The sequence below is a fragment of the Rhea americana genome, unplaced genomic scaffold, assembly GCF_003343005.1.
Source record: "Rhea americana isolate MKP2758 unplaced genomic scaffold, rheAme1 scaffold_0, whole genome shotgun sequence".
Classification (NCBI taxonomy): Eukaryota; Metazoa; Chordata; class Aves; order Rheiformes; family Rheidae; genus Rhea; species Rhea americana.
This window is the reverse complement of record NW_028185037.1, coordinates 16461070-16476169: the sequence shown is the minus strand read 5'-3', so window position 1 is coordinate 16476169 and position 15100 is coordinate 16461070. Positions and strand designations below refer to the sequence as shown.

Genomic DNA, 15100 nt, shown 5'->3' with positions numbered 1-15100 from the left:
GAGCAAGGAAATCAGTTGTGATGTTTAATTCTGACACAGAGGGACTGTTAAGAGAGAAGATGGTAGGTCAGTATGCACAGGCAATTCCACCTGTTGTCCTTTGGTAACAACTATCTGCACTATGTTATCATAACTTTGGTCATAATGTTGTAGACTCCCATTGGATCCTAAACTGCCATATATCCAGCAATGTCAGGAATTTTGGGCATAGTTTATAGGAACTGGKCTTCTTAACCTGAGGCAGTTGGAGGATCAACTGGCGTCTACTGCAGTCCAGCTTCCAAGGGAAAGTCATAATGATCCTGTAGGAGCCCTTGTGACCAGCAGCAATGGCAGCACATCATTCTGGGCAGTGCATCTATGAAAGCATTGATTTTTTTTATTGAATAACTTACTTGAGACATTATAATSAAATTGGTATTTTTCAGGTTAATGACATGGGGAAGAAACTGGATTTTCTTGTTGATATGCATATGCATCATATGGAGCAGCTGCAAATACAAGTTGCTGAGATAAGTCCATTGAAAGATACTGTTTCTCCTGCAAAGGAGAAGAGAGAAGAAAACAAATATTCTGAGTTAAGAACAATAATATATAAATACACTGAGCAGTGTACTCATGAAACTCCTCATAACTTCCAACAGGTTCCGGTCAACAAAGTCAGTCCTTATGGTTTCTCAGCACATGGTCATACAACTCGTTCACAACCTTTCTCAATAGGTGGGCAAAACTCTGGCAAACTGCAAGCCACACCTTCCACAACTTCGTATGCAGAAAGACCAACAGTTTTGCCTATATTTACATTAATGGACTCCCAGGTTAGCTACCACTCCCAAGGAGACCTCCAGAGCCCTTACTCAGATAAGATGTCTCCAAGGCAGAGGAGGAGCTTTACAAGAGACAGCGATACTCCGTTATCCCTTCTCTCTGTCAACCATGAGGAACTTGAGCGTTCCCCAAGCGGCTTCAGTATCTCCCAAGACAGAGATGACTTCCCTTTTGGCCCAAATGGGGGATCAGCATGGATGAGAGAGAAACGCTACCTAGCAGAGGGTGAAACGGACACAGACACCGATCCTTTTACACCAAGTGGCTCCATGCCTTTGTCTTCAACAGGGGATGGGATTTCAGACTCAATATGGACCCCTTCAAATAAGCCAGTTTAAAAGTGTGTGTGGGGGCAGTCACTGGCTGACTTCTCCATGTAATGTAAGCATACTTTGTATATCTCACTTACTCTACACCCAAAGCTTACTAGTTCAAAACACCAACGGCTGCATAAGATGCATGTGATATTAGTGGTAGTCATTCTGCACCATTTCATACAATTTACTAATGCAGTTTTTTTCATGCTACCAAAACTAAGGAGCTTAGTTTTGAGCATGGTTTGCATGACTTTACCCTATATAAATGGTACAGCTGATTTCTTCTATGATACATATCTAACTGATACTCTTCAATATAATAATGGTGGATTGGTAATAGACAAGATATGGTGGTCCTTGCTACTTTCTGTAAACAGAGCAGCAAAGTCAAAATAGTTTCAGGAGCAATATCCTTCTATGGATCTGAATCCATTTTCAAATGTAAAAAAGAAAATCAATTTCTATCCAAATTAACCAAGAGCATCCTACATTCTAAGCAGGGAAAAAGCTGAGTCAGAGTAAATGACCTTGCTGAAATGATTTTGTGAACTAAATTTTTTCTCATATGAACTCACATGCAGAATTTAAAAATGATCAAAGCTACCTATTGGAATTAGTCTTGGGTATTACTTTACTGCAAAATATAAATCTAAATCCCCTAAACTACTTTGAAAAGCTCCACTAGTGGTTATGAAATTGCTAAAAGTGTGATTACAATGCTATTCTGTAGAAAATCTTTTGCTAAGCTCATTTGTTTCTTCTGGGGCCCAACTATATTTCTATTCTAAAGAAGATTGTCCAGTGTAGGGAACTCCAAGTTTCTACTCCCAGCTCTTTTACTGAGTTATGTGATGTCAAGTAAGCTGCATAATTTAGCTGTGCCTCAGTTTCCCAACCTGTAAATTGGGAGTTATACTTCCCTACCTCACAAGGAAGTCATGAGGCTCAATTCACTAATATTTGCCAAGCGCTTTGAGCTCCTCAGATGTGCAAAGTATTACGATTCTATTCACTGGGAGTTACACGACGCAGGATGCTGCCAGGGTCTGGCTTACTTGGAAATGGCCTGATCCAAATCTATGTACGTGTGCCATCTTTAACGTCAATGTACAAATAAATAAATTCCATGCTCATGAAATCTGTCCCTGAGCAACAGAGGGATAAGTTTGCTCTCCAAGTGTCAACCAAATATCTTGTGTGAGAATTGCCATTTGTTTTGAGGGAATGTAGGGAAATAATCTAGCCAACTGGTCATAGGGAAGAAATGAAGCCAAGATCTCATCCCTGTAATGGGAATGTGCTATCTATACAGCTAGTGAAACCGACCTGACCAAATATCACAGGCAGGTTTCATCAGATCTCACTCTAGGCGTCCAAGAAGTGTCCATTTGATGTTAAGCTAAATGGCTATGCACTCATTACAGCTGGCAGAAAACTAATTAGTTCAGTCGATGAACAGAGGGTACAAATTAACTGAACCAAAGCATACTTTTGCTTTACAATGAGATTATTCACACATTTAACTCCATTATCTACAATGACCAGCTTGCTACTGACTACAAAGGGAGCAGAGGGTGATTTGCTTGGATGTAGGCATGTGGAGATACCCACAGTCCGTGGGAGGGCTCCCACTCCCAACCCATCAATCTGAGGTGCAGCCATGGAGCCCAGCTGCTAGTGGGGAGGCTGCTGTTCTCTGACATGATGCTTGAGTCTACCCCTGTCACTCCATGCGTGCAAAGACTGTACCACCATGSTTAGAGCATGGACAACAAATATATGAGGATTTGGTCAATGGAAGCCATTAGAAAATGAACTTTCTGTAGTGCCTGCTTGATTATACTGCAGCTGTACAACTGAGCACAAGGAAGAAACATAGCTCACTGGACTTCCAGTGTGTATCTGTAACTGGGCATGCACAGGCCTGGACAGAGGCCTTCAGTGGAAGGTAYCTTGTTGAGTTTGGCCCACTAAAGTAAACTTTACGTCTGTTGATTCTTYATTGTCTTTGACATCTCATGACAATAATTCCCTCCAGGGAGCTTCTGTTCTGTTCCASAGGCATCACTTTCACCTTTTTTGTTTATTTTAAACTCAAAGAGCCATCTGAAAGGTTAGGATATTCTTACTGAAAGACTTCATCTGCTTCTTTAGCTAAAATAATGATTCACTCTTCTGGGCCAGATCTTCAGGGAGAACAAATTGCTTTGGTACCTTGGGTCAATAAGGCATACTAATTTCCCCCTTTGAAGACTGGGCTGAGTCCATAAAGCTGCTCTGTTCTGAGGTCAGCAACAGTGATAACAYGAAATACAATGCCAGTAATTACTTAATTGACAGAATAGCTGAAAGATAGTCTGTGTTTGGTGCAGTTTCAGGTCCAAATGGAAAGAGAACAAGAATAGCTGACAGAGGTGCAGTTCATTATAATTTGGCAAGTTGCAAAAAATTGTCTTGCTGTCAGTGATTCTTGGAAGTATCTACATTGCACCTGCGGCAGTTCTATTGTAGTAACACACGACAGTGACAACTCAAGATTTAACCCTCATGTGAAAATTGAATGAAAAAGCCCTATACGAGATTTTAACACTGCTCTATCTACTCTGAAATCGAATATAAGTGTATCAAGAAAAGCCTGGTTCATTTTCTTTATATGTCAGGAATCTGCCATTCACTAATTTCAGTTTTTTGACCCTTTTAAAAATGCTATCCGGGTCTGAGCAATCAAAAATTGAGGCAGCTGAGAACAGAGCGTGATCTGAGAAATTTGATTGTGACTGTCTCTGACTGTGRCTAAGCCACGCAGTTCCCTGCCCACTTCCCTCTCCAGCTCTTCAGTTGTGGTTTCCAATCCCTCCCTTCCGAAGTTATATTAAGAAAAGCTTTTCTCAATATGAATTCTGGCTGAAAATCCACAAATCAAGTCATTATAAAAGTGTGTTCATTCCAAGACAAAATCTAAGCAAGTCTTCACCTGCACATAGAATGCAGTCTAGAGAAAGCAGCATTTGCTGGCTACAGCGTGTGCACTTGGTAGCTGTCCTAAAGTTAACATTTGTTGTAGGCACTGACTTACCTGGAAACATAGGGTCAGGTATCTGCAGCCACAGCATGAAATACTGCCTAACATGCTAACTGGCCAGGTAAGGTCTACCTCTTCCTAAAAGGAACCGGTGGTGAGCTCAGAAAGGCCTGATGCGCTAGACGCTCTCTGGGAACTTTGGGGAAGAGCCCTAGCAAGACGGTCGAGGAGGGTCTGATTAGCTTATTGTCATGTTTATGTTATCTAAGATACCTTTTTGCAGTGAAACTAGTCATTACTCCCTTCAGAAGAGTCATTTACTCAGAATTCAGTATCTCCTACATGGTCTGGATTAAAAATAGATTGTGCATCAGTTCTGCTTTCTGTGTTGGCAACGAACATCTGTCAAAACATTTCAGAAGTGCCTAACTGTAGGCTGTAATATTGTACCACTGAAGGCTTAGCATTGCTCTTGGCCAGAATAATGTTTCCAGATGATATATGAAAAGAAATAAGAACTTCTCTGCTAGTTAGAACAGGAATGCCACCTTATAGATTCTGTATATGTTTAATAGYGTTAAAATAATAACATAACTCTACAATAGTCCTGAAAGAATTGAAGCCTGTCTGCTCTGAAAAGAAGAGACTGAGGGCAAAATTAGTGGAGGATGCAAGGGTGAAACAGTTTGTTGCAGAGATATTTAACTTTTAGTTGGCAGGCTCCTGAGTGCAGTCCGGAAGCCTGAGCCAGGTCATCAGACACCACATGCAGGGAACAGGGAGAGCTTCCTGCCTAAGAGCAGAGCTAATGGCAATCAGCAAGCTGCCTCCACCAGCCAGCGTAAATCGCAAATCGACAGGCGTGCCTGAGACTCTACACCTCTCCCAAGTACCTCCTATCTGAGTACTGTAGGTAAGTCTACCCTCAAGACTGAGGGTCTCCAGGAAGGTGAGACCCAGAGAACAGGCCTGGGATGTGTGCCCTAACTTCATCAGACTCGAATTCAAACTGAGTCTAGGGTGTGCATTGGCTTTCAACCCTCACCGTGCCCAGGTTTCATAGGAGAGAAATCCATGATGTGAACTGGAAGGGATTTTTGGCCTTGAAAGTAGAGTGCCCTGGCCCCACAGGGAGGCTAATAATTTTAGGTTATGGGTATATATACCCATAACCTAAAACTTATGCCTTTGTAGAGATGGTGCTCATGGTAAACTGGAGCAAAACAGGAACCATGGGCAAGACACCTGCTCTCCTGCCTCATGTCCAATCTGCTTGACAAGTGCTTCAGATATTTGGGTAATAATAAAAAGGACAAATCTGCCACTACAACTTCTTTCTTGACAAAAAGTAAGTAATAGCCCTGATGCTGAAAGCAGTGTTCTCAGTAGGTGTTAACAAGTTTGCTGGTCACTGAAATGGACCTACTGGGGGTCTTAGGTGTCTCTAAGACCACACAGCAGCAGAGCTGTGGTTTACTGCCCTTTGAGCACCTTTGTGGCTTTTTTTAGGTGGGAGGGAAAGTGGGGGAAGGGTGCATTTGGCCCTAAATCCTTGAATGTTTATTCAGTCTTCAGCCAAGGAACCACARTGGAAGTTGGGGCACTGCCTGAGTAGGCTGAGATAAGGGCATCAGAATTATTGTATTTGCCCCACACAATTACCCCACAGGTTACAGACATCAGAAAACAGCAGATACTAGCACTGTAATTTAAAGGATCCAGAAAAACAGTTTATACCTTAATTATCTTTGTCTGTCCTATGTAAGGGCATAGCCAAACTTTTAGTTTCTTCCCTTTTCTTCCTAGAAGACCGAACCAACACCTCAACCTCTCTTATACAGAGCATCTTTGGATAGCCCAGGATTAAATTATGACCCTTGGGACTAGAYATACAATTAAATGCAGTAGCTTAAGGGTGGTGTTAAAGTCCTCCAACCCTAATCATTGAAACAGTAGGCATCTGGTCTCTAAAGAGAGAAGGACGTCTGCGATGGGCAGCTCATCCTGCCTGACGATAAAGGTCTAAAATGGATGCACAGTGCAAGTGTTTCATTCACTATCATGTAGRAGTGGGAGCTTGATCTATTTTAGGCTAATGTTAATTAGATTATTCCCACTCTTACCTTCCATGGCCCAGCTCTTTTATTTCTTTCAGACTTTAGGAAGCAGGTAGGTAACTAAACACCTTAAATTTATTGGCCTATGTGCTTGCTGAACAGATCAGAGTATGCCGTTTGGGATCAGATCAGTCACTGATGCCTCAAGTCAGCTAATCTACCCAGCTTTGTATCCAYTGAGGAGCTTGGCTGTATGGTCAAATCTCCCGCATGTCCTCCAGACATTTGTCCAGAGAGACTGCACTGGCATCCCAGCACTGGGTGGGAGTCAAGCATTTGTGWGTGTGCTTCAGAGTTAGAGTTGTGGCATACGTGGTGGCTGAGTGGGCACATCACTCATGTTTAGGCAACCACGGGCTTCATTTGTGTATGCAAGGAGAAATATTTGGGAATTTGAGTCTCCTTCAAAATGTAGCTGAGTGTATTCTTCACTACAAGTTTGTATTCCTAGGAACTGCAAAATGCAAAAAAGTATCTGTAATTCTTGACCCTGTACTGAGGCAACATTTAAAAGGTCAGGAACTGTTTTGTGGGATAGGTTCATCATGTACAAGAAAACAATTATTCAGTTTCARCTGAGAGAGGCATCTGAGTCAATTGTATTCTTCGTAGTGGGAATGAATTAGATGTATCCCATCTTCTGATAGAGTATGACATTTCAGTTTAACTGCTAGCAATGTTGACGGGGTCAGACCTTTCTGGTATGCAAACTGACATTGACTCTTTTTTTTATATATAATTAATCTTAAAGATAATTAACTGTTGGAATACACTCTTTGCTGACTCTTAACTCCTATGGGTAATCAAGAATACATTTCAGGCTTTTTTTTTTTTTTTTTTTTTTTTTTTTTGTAACTAGCAAGTGTGAGTCTTCCCTCTGCTGTCCTTGAAGTCAGTAACAAATCTTCTCATATTGATGCTCTGAGAGCAAGATTAGGTCCTAATCTGCCTTTATTTATGAATTTCTTTGTGAAAGACAGCACTGATTTGGACAAATTTTTTTTATCTACATTTTTATATTGATTTTTCTGTCAGTAACAAATAAAGCACACCTATAAGCCTTTGAAAAGGTGAATTTGTGTTTACATCATGCTCCTTTTTTGTAGCATTATTATCATTCAAATTTCCTTCCCTTAGGTTCAAACCAAGAAAATTTTATTAATGAAGAAGTGAATGTCAAACAAGAGCATGCAGTTATAGAAAATGTTACTTATACTCCACTACCAGAGCTGCTTCTTTAAGAAAAATCAAGTCAAATGATGACTATTGTCCTTGCCTTGGCTTTTTTCCTGTACTGAACTAATATGGTTCTTGTCAAAATAAAACAGTTAAACATGTGCCCCTGTGGCCAGGAAGGCCAATGGTCTCCTGGGCTGCATTGGGAAGAGTGTTGCCAGCAGGTTGAGGGGGTGATCCTGCCCCTCTACTCAGCCCTGGGGAGGCCTCGTCTTGAGTCCTGTGTCCTGTTCTGGGCTCCCCAGGACAAGAGAGACATGGAGCTACTGGAGAGAGTCCAGCGTAGGGCTACAAAGATGATGAGAGGGCTGGAGCACCTACCCTATGAGGAACGGCTGCGAGAGCTGGGCCTCTTCAGCCTGGGGAAGAGAAGACTGAGGGGGGATCTGATCAGTGTGTACAAGTACCTGAAGGGAGGGTGTCAAGGGGAYGGRGACAAACTCTTTTCAGTTGTCYCRTGTGACAGGACAAGAGGSAATGGGCAGAAAYKGAAGCACAGGAAGTTCYKCCTGAMCGTGMGGGGGAATTTCTTCCCTGTGAGAGTGACGGAGCMCTGGCACAGGTTGYCCAGAGAGGTKGTGGAGTCTCCTTCTCTGGAGATCTTCAAGGCTCACCTGGATGCAAACCTGTCCACCATGCTCTAAGTGACCCTGCTGAGCGGGGAGGTTCGACTAGATGATCTCCAGAGGTCCCTTCGAACCTTAATGATTCTATGATTCAGTGATTCTATGATATGATGAGGCTGATAGGATATGTCTCTAAACTGGCTTTGGTTATATTTGCTCTGTTCTCATCTGAAACTTTGCTGCATTTTTAAGGTACTGAGTGGAAATAGTTTCAATTTTTTGTGCTTCAAATTCTGGTCCAGCAACATCACAAACTAGTTCCCACCTGAATCTGTGTGTAGAGGGGCTGCTGACTTCAGGCGAGCAACATGATCAAATCAGTTTGCAGGATCAGAACCCAACTAAATCAGAAAATGCAGAYGAAGGAGCAAAAGCAGCCTCACTGAGAGCTCAGCTGTTGCAAGGGTGTCACATCCATTTATGCAAGAACTGAATTTGTCCTGTGTATTGTAAAGCACATGAGGAAGAGCTGAATCTTGATTCCCTACACACCATGGCCCTCTCTGCTAAGCTTTAGAAGCTCAAGAGCTGCAGACTGAAATTTTCCATAGCAGTGCATTAATTTGGAGTGGTAATCATCTTTTTTTTCAGAAGCCCAACTGAATTTGGGTGTTCTGCACCACTCTCAGAGGTAGTGAAGAAAAAGGGGTCATTTTCAAGTGTCTTTAGGTGGGCATCTCAAGAAATGAAGGCTCTGGATATCATTATTGCTTCTGATTATTTAGGCTGTAGGATTTGATCTTTCCCAAATAAGCTTTTAGTAGCTTCTCTCTGAAGTTAAGCAAAGCATAATAGTGGAAGTGAGATCCTATTTCCATCTTCAAGAATATGCTAAGACTGAAGGTTACATAGCCAATTGCATTTTGTTTTCTAGTTATGGCATCTTATTATTACTAGTATTTGTGCCTTGCTCACTGAAATTTTCTCCATGCTACAAAGATGCTTTTCAGATTCTGGCTGACAAGGGAACACAACTTTTATACAAGTGGCCTTTAGTGCTCTTTATAATATTATTTATTGTAATTTTTAAACTGTATGTGTAATTTATATTCTGGCACTGTCCAATATTTGAACAACTTTAATATGTTTATTTCAGTATATTATGCAAACAATACTTCTTAACTGATTTTTTATGTTCTGTCTTTAAAAACTGCACCACTTATTAATAAATAGAAATTTCAATTATGATGCAGAGGAATTTCTTTTCATTTAAATCATGATACATTCAGAGACATTTGAGGAACACAGGGTCACATGTCCCCCTGCCAAGAGAATAGTACRTTTTACCCTGCTTTCCTTCCTTCTACAACTTGTAACATTATAATGTAAAGCATGGCAAATCCCATTATCTGTGACACCTTTGGTTTGGTGGCCATGTAATTTCTATTTTTTTGATGATAAGTATATGRGAGAATGAAACTAGGGAAGAATACATTCCAATAAGAGATATTAATCTGCTAAAATAAAATGATGAAATTGCATGTGAAATATAGAAAGGATATAATTGCCTTTAGGCCGTGCRCAGAGCTGATCTGAATATGCTTTGCAGGGAATTTAATGGTGGGCTATAGTATTAGGTTGGGAGTTCAGTTTCATGAATTCTTGCCTTGGTCCTGCTGCTGCATTTCTGTATGGTCTTGGCCTCACATCTCCACCTGCGTATTCTAACTGGCTCATGATTAACTTGCTGTCCACCAGGACTCCCAGGTGCTTCTCTGCAGAGCTGCTTTCCAGAAGGTCAGCACCCAGCCTGTAGTGGTGTGTGGGGTTATTCCTCTCCTGGTGGAGGACTCCGCACTTGCCCTTGTKGAACYTCAGGAGGTTCCTCTCCGCCCAGCTCTCCAGTCTGTCCAGGTCTCTGAAGGGCAGCACAGCCCTCAGGTGTATCAGCCACTCCTCCCAGCTTKGTACYATCCGCMAACTTGCTRAGGAGGCACTCTGTCCCCTCATCCAGGTCATTGATGGGAGCCASTACTGAGCCCTGGGGAACTCCACTAGCCACAGGCCTCCAGYTAGACTCTGCACCACTGAGCACAACCCTCTGAGCTCTGCCTTTCAGCCAGTTCTCARTCCACCTCACTGTCCACTCATCTAGCCTGTGCTTCCTGAACTTGCCTATGAGGATGCTATGGGAGACGATGTTGAAAACCTTGCTGAAGTCAAGGTAGACAGCATCCACTCCTGTAGTCATGTAACAGTTTAATAGATAGTGTAAGATACTGGTTTCTGTTCTAGTTATATCCTTCTATAATGAATGAAGGAAAATCAATAGGATCAATAGAYTCAGCACATCCTAACACAGCTGACTCAGCCATGCTCCAAGATAGTGCCCATCTCTAACTGCACAGTTCACGATGACCAACCTAGACTAAAGCATCTCTTTCAGATAGCTGCACGAGATGAGGTGAATAACATTCAACTCTTTTAGAGAGGAAGCTGGATGGTAATTGTCCTGCAAGAGACAGAAAGAGAGCACATGAAGCTCAACCTATTTCCARACATACTTGGATCTAGTGAGAAAATTCTACAATATACCCTGTGGCTCCTACTTCATGATTGCCATCAGGCAACCAGCTCTGCTCAAAACGTGAAATGCAGCAGCAATTAGGTGCCAGGTTCTGATTCTACTTCTATATCACTGTAAATCAGAAATTATTCAAAATAATCCTAAAATAATACAGCATCCAAGCAATTTAAGTAGGATTAGAATCTGGCTCTTACAAATAAGTTCCACCAAATTTTACAAAGATCAACAACATTTTTTAAAAATTAGTCTACCACAGCATGGAATTTTTGAAATTCTTGGATTCAGTTTTCCTTGAAGCTCTAAAGACTACATACAGTACTAACATTTTCTTTAGTCCCTGTGTCTCTTGCAAGGAAAGTACAAAGGACCTTTGAATGCATTTGCATCCTTTTATATACAACACTAGCACGCATTAACGTTGCTTAGTTACCATAGTAGTGAAGGCCTCAGTTTGAACGGAGCAGAAAACTACGCAGCAGAACCCTGTTGCAAAGAAAAGCAGGCAGCCACAGCAGCACCCTCCACATGAGTGCTTCACRGTCCCAATAGGTAACCCATTCATCTTTTGTTCACCTGAACTGAAACAGATTGCATTAAAATTTGACCTTCACCCAAATACCTAAGCACGCCAAATCACTGGGTTTTACTATGTTGCTGGTCCTGGTCTTTTAAGACGCAAATTATGAATTGAGAACAAGATATGATAACCATCCTCAGGCAGAGCCCTGCTTAAATCCAGGGAGCTTTCTGCGCCTGCAGGTTCTGCCTAYGTCTATAAGCCTGATGTTGGTGTGTAAAATTGTTCTCCACCTGAGCAGAGCAAGGCCAAGATCTTTTAATAGTTTAGGAAAGGTAAATATTGATGCTATTGATGCCTATGGCATAAGTAACAGCATCAGAAGTGGAGGTTCTCAGTGTATCCCTCCTTTTCCTTCCTTTCTTAAGAAAGTACCTGGATTCATGAACATTTTAGAATGTCAGACACCTTAAAAAAACAAAGAATTTTTAGTGACTTTAGGCAAATAAATATATATAAAACATTCTTACTGGAAGCATTAAAATTGTATGGCTGTTTCATGAGTTCCATGCTCATTATTTTCAGGAGGTTTCGTGCRGTTAGTCCCAATCTTAGCAAAATCTTAACGAGAAAGATTCAAGAACAATAAAGAATAGGATGTATTTTCAATTTTAAATAAATAAGAAAGAAGTTTTAAGAACAGTAATAATTAATGTTAATATATATGTTATATATATRTTATATATATATTATATATCCCTTTAAGAGATGATTTTTTAAAATTATTCTAAAAGAAGGGGAAAAACATTTAGAGAATTGTCCCTAATGGAAATTATGCAAATATAAATAAAATATAATTTTAAAAGTAATACTAACATACTCTCTGAAATGTAATTTCAGATAAAAAGGAACTTTACAGAGCTAGTACATTTCTAAATAGWGTTAATTAAATATCCTGTAAAATTTGTAATGGCAGAGTGGATAAAGGAGAATTGATGAAGAATAATTAGGATTTTTTAGGAAAAAGTATAATTTGCGCAGTTGCTACTTTTCTAAATAAAGTTTATGAAACAACTGCTCAAAGGTGTTTCCAGGGAAGCATTTATCATATTGTGKKTKTTTTKTTTTTTTTTTARCAATGYTTCATTCTCTATTCCACATTACCATCTGATGCAATATTTGTATATATAGATATAGATATAKATTGCCATATGAGGCATGGAAGATAAGTAGACTTGCAAGATTTTCCCTAGAGGAGTCCATRTCCTGCAGCTCACCTCTCAGGGCAGAGGTGGTTAAAGTCCCCACCGAGTGGTGGCAGTGGCAGAAGTCTCTGAGGACGGACTGGGAGCAGAGAGGGGTAGAAGGAGATGCTGGTTGCTCACTCTGGCTCGGGTCACTCGAAGATGTTGCCGGAGCAATTGAAGTCACATACACATTGCAACTGCTACATAGCAGGATGTGTTTAAATTGTATAAGAAAWAAAGCCATGAGACAGAAGCAGTGCGTTTCTTCCACACTCCTTGTTCTCTGCACTGATATTCAGACTTTTCTTTGTCCTTTCTTCACAGAACTTCAAACCTCACGGTCTGCTCTCCTACTTCTAAATGTGTGCATTAGTAACAGACCTGTCCTGCACAGCCTTCAGCAAATTAATGCATTTGCTTGCTAGTGTATGTATGATTAACATCCATGTTGTATCACTGAGAACACTCAAAACACGAGGGCTTTTCTCTTGTTATGGGATGATAGTTATGGTGTCATTGCTGTCCAGACAAAGACACACAGGAAAAAGAAGGCACTTAAAGACTCTACTCCTCAGAAAGCTGCTTGCTCAGGGTGCTCCAAGTGAGAACGCAGCATTGTCCCGAAGATTCAGAGTTGGGGCTGAACAAAGCCCCTTCCTCTGATCRCCTGAGCATCACTCTGCAGCAGAGGAAAGTTAAAATTACAGAGTCCAGGGATAAAACACAGCATGAAGTAAAACCTGCTGAAAGTCAAATTATCTTCAYAGACAAACTTCAAACGGTTGGAACTGATCCCAGCGCACACATTTTCCTGACTATACATGTTTTTGTCAGCTATTACAGAGAAGACTTTCATCCCATTCTGGTTGATGAGACATTGGAGTAAGTGGTAATTAAATCAGTGAAAGTAAGGTAAGTTTTGTCAAAGAAAGGGTATTTCCATGTTCCTCAAGCTGCACCGTTAATTTGTGATTCACAAAAATCTGTCTTTTATTACTCGGATGACTCCACAAAGAATTAGATCATTTTAGATGCAGCAACATCYCCACGGATAAAATTTTTTCATGAAAGTGAAATAAAAGAAGGATAAAATTGAGTGTGTGAGTGTGCATGTATGCACATGTGTAAGCATCAAATTTACACATTATCCCTCTGTTAAATGGTTGTYCACCAAACTCAGAAGTTTTTGGTAAAGACAGAAGTGAGGGACAAACAGAAAGATAGCCCAACCACATAAAGAGCAAGGTCCCATAAACCTGTTTTCAGTGAGAAATCAGAACCCCCCAATAACTGCGCTACTATTCTGAAACCAGAAAAATGATTTTTTCATATTTGACACATTGGCAAGCCAAAGTGCTTTAGCAATTGCAGTGTTTCTTCACTCTTTGAGTTACATCACAGCTTTCTTTACCTTAATCAGTGAAGGTGCAAGACTGGGAAAATGCACCTAAAAAATAGAACTAATGAAATGACAGGCAAACATTCATCATGTACATAACTCAAATGGTGCTGGAGAGTGTTCCCAGGCCCTGGAACCCAAATGTCCATAATATGGTATCAGTAGGACTATCCCTGATTGAGGCCAGCCAGTGCTCTCCACCGCCTTTCCCAAGCACGTTGTGGAAGCTGGGAGGAGCCTGGGACCATCCCAACAGGTGGTTTGTACGCAGCCATCCTGTACGGAAAGGTGGGAGAGCTTCGTGGTATGAAGTGGGCCGGAGCATCAAGGACGAATCTTGGGCATGCTTGATTCACTAAGACGGATAGTGCTTAAGTACACCTGCCCTCTACMACTTTTGAACGCAGCAGCGACAGCGTTAACCCGCTTTGAGGTTTGTGGTGGCCCATGGTAAAACTAGTGAACGGATAATTATCTGCTCTTAACTGTCCCGGGTCTAAATCCACTGATCTCAGAGGGACCTTTTGCCTTTCGTAGCACATAMAGAAGCAGAATTTCACCCACTACTTCAAATAGTGATTATCTCTCAGATAATGCTAAACATCACTCAGCATCACTGAAATTACCCTGTGTCACTGTTACGGGTAGCTCTCTTTAGCTTTGTCATCACTTAACCATAATTCCAGAAAATTTTCTGTATTATCTGCCATTTTGTTCCTTCTAGTTTTTTATAGTTAAGATACACTTCAGATTTCTTCTCCATTCTCTCAGTGATGTTTAAATTGCTACCCTAAAGCTGACCAAAGTRTTTTCTAAGAGGCTTAATCTCTCCTACCACAGCTCCCTACCAAAGGTGGTGCTGGCATCATTGCAGTAAGATGACCCATCCCTTTAAAAGAAGGGGGAAAAAAAAAACTTTCTATTTGTCAGTTCAAGTCATTAACTGCCAAATGTACCTTCCTTTCCTAACCTGAATGGCCACACAGTCACTCCGTTAGGGATTCAACGGGCACTTTGTTTGCTTATGATTGTGTTACATCTAGTTAGCTCCTGTTGGGATTAGGATAACAATTTTCACRGCACCTTAAAGCAAGATTACCAAGTCTGTCCTCTCAAAGTCTTTCACTAAGTGATTATAAGGACCCAGCGATAGCCTCAAGTTTTGTATCGGCGCTGAAGATAAGCATCTCCACCAACAGAAAGCAGGTAAATCRATATTAACAGATTAACTTGCTATTCCAACTATTGCTAGTTTCAGGTGGGC

At 41.1% G+C, this 15100-nt stretch overlaps 1 protein-coding gene across 1 annotated transcript in view; it reads left to right on the top strand.

The window, feature by feature from the left end:
* The window catches only part of KCNQ3 (potassium voltage-gated channel subfamily Q member 3), a gene marked incomplete at its 5' end in the record, with an annotated part of 197009 nt that extends 195370 nt beyond the window's left edge, over nt 1-1639 (top strand). The window contains one exon of the mRNA XM_085300492.1: nt 429-1639. Coding sequence (XP_085156618.1) covers nt 429-1166 — 738 coding nt within the window. The remainder of the gene's footprint in view (nt 1-428) is intronic.
* Between the last annotated feature and the right edge of the window lie 13461 nt (nt 1640-15100).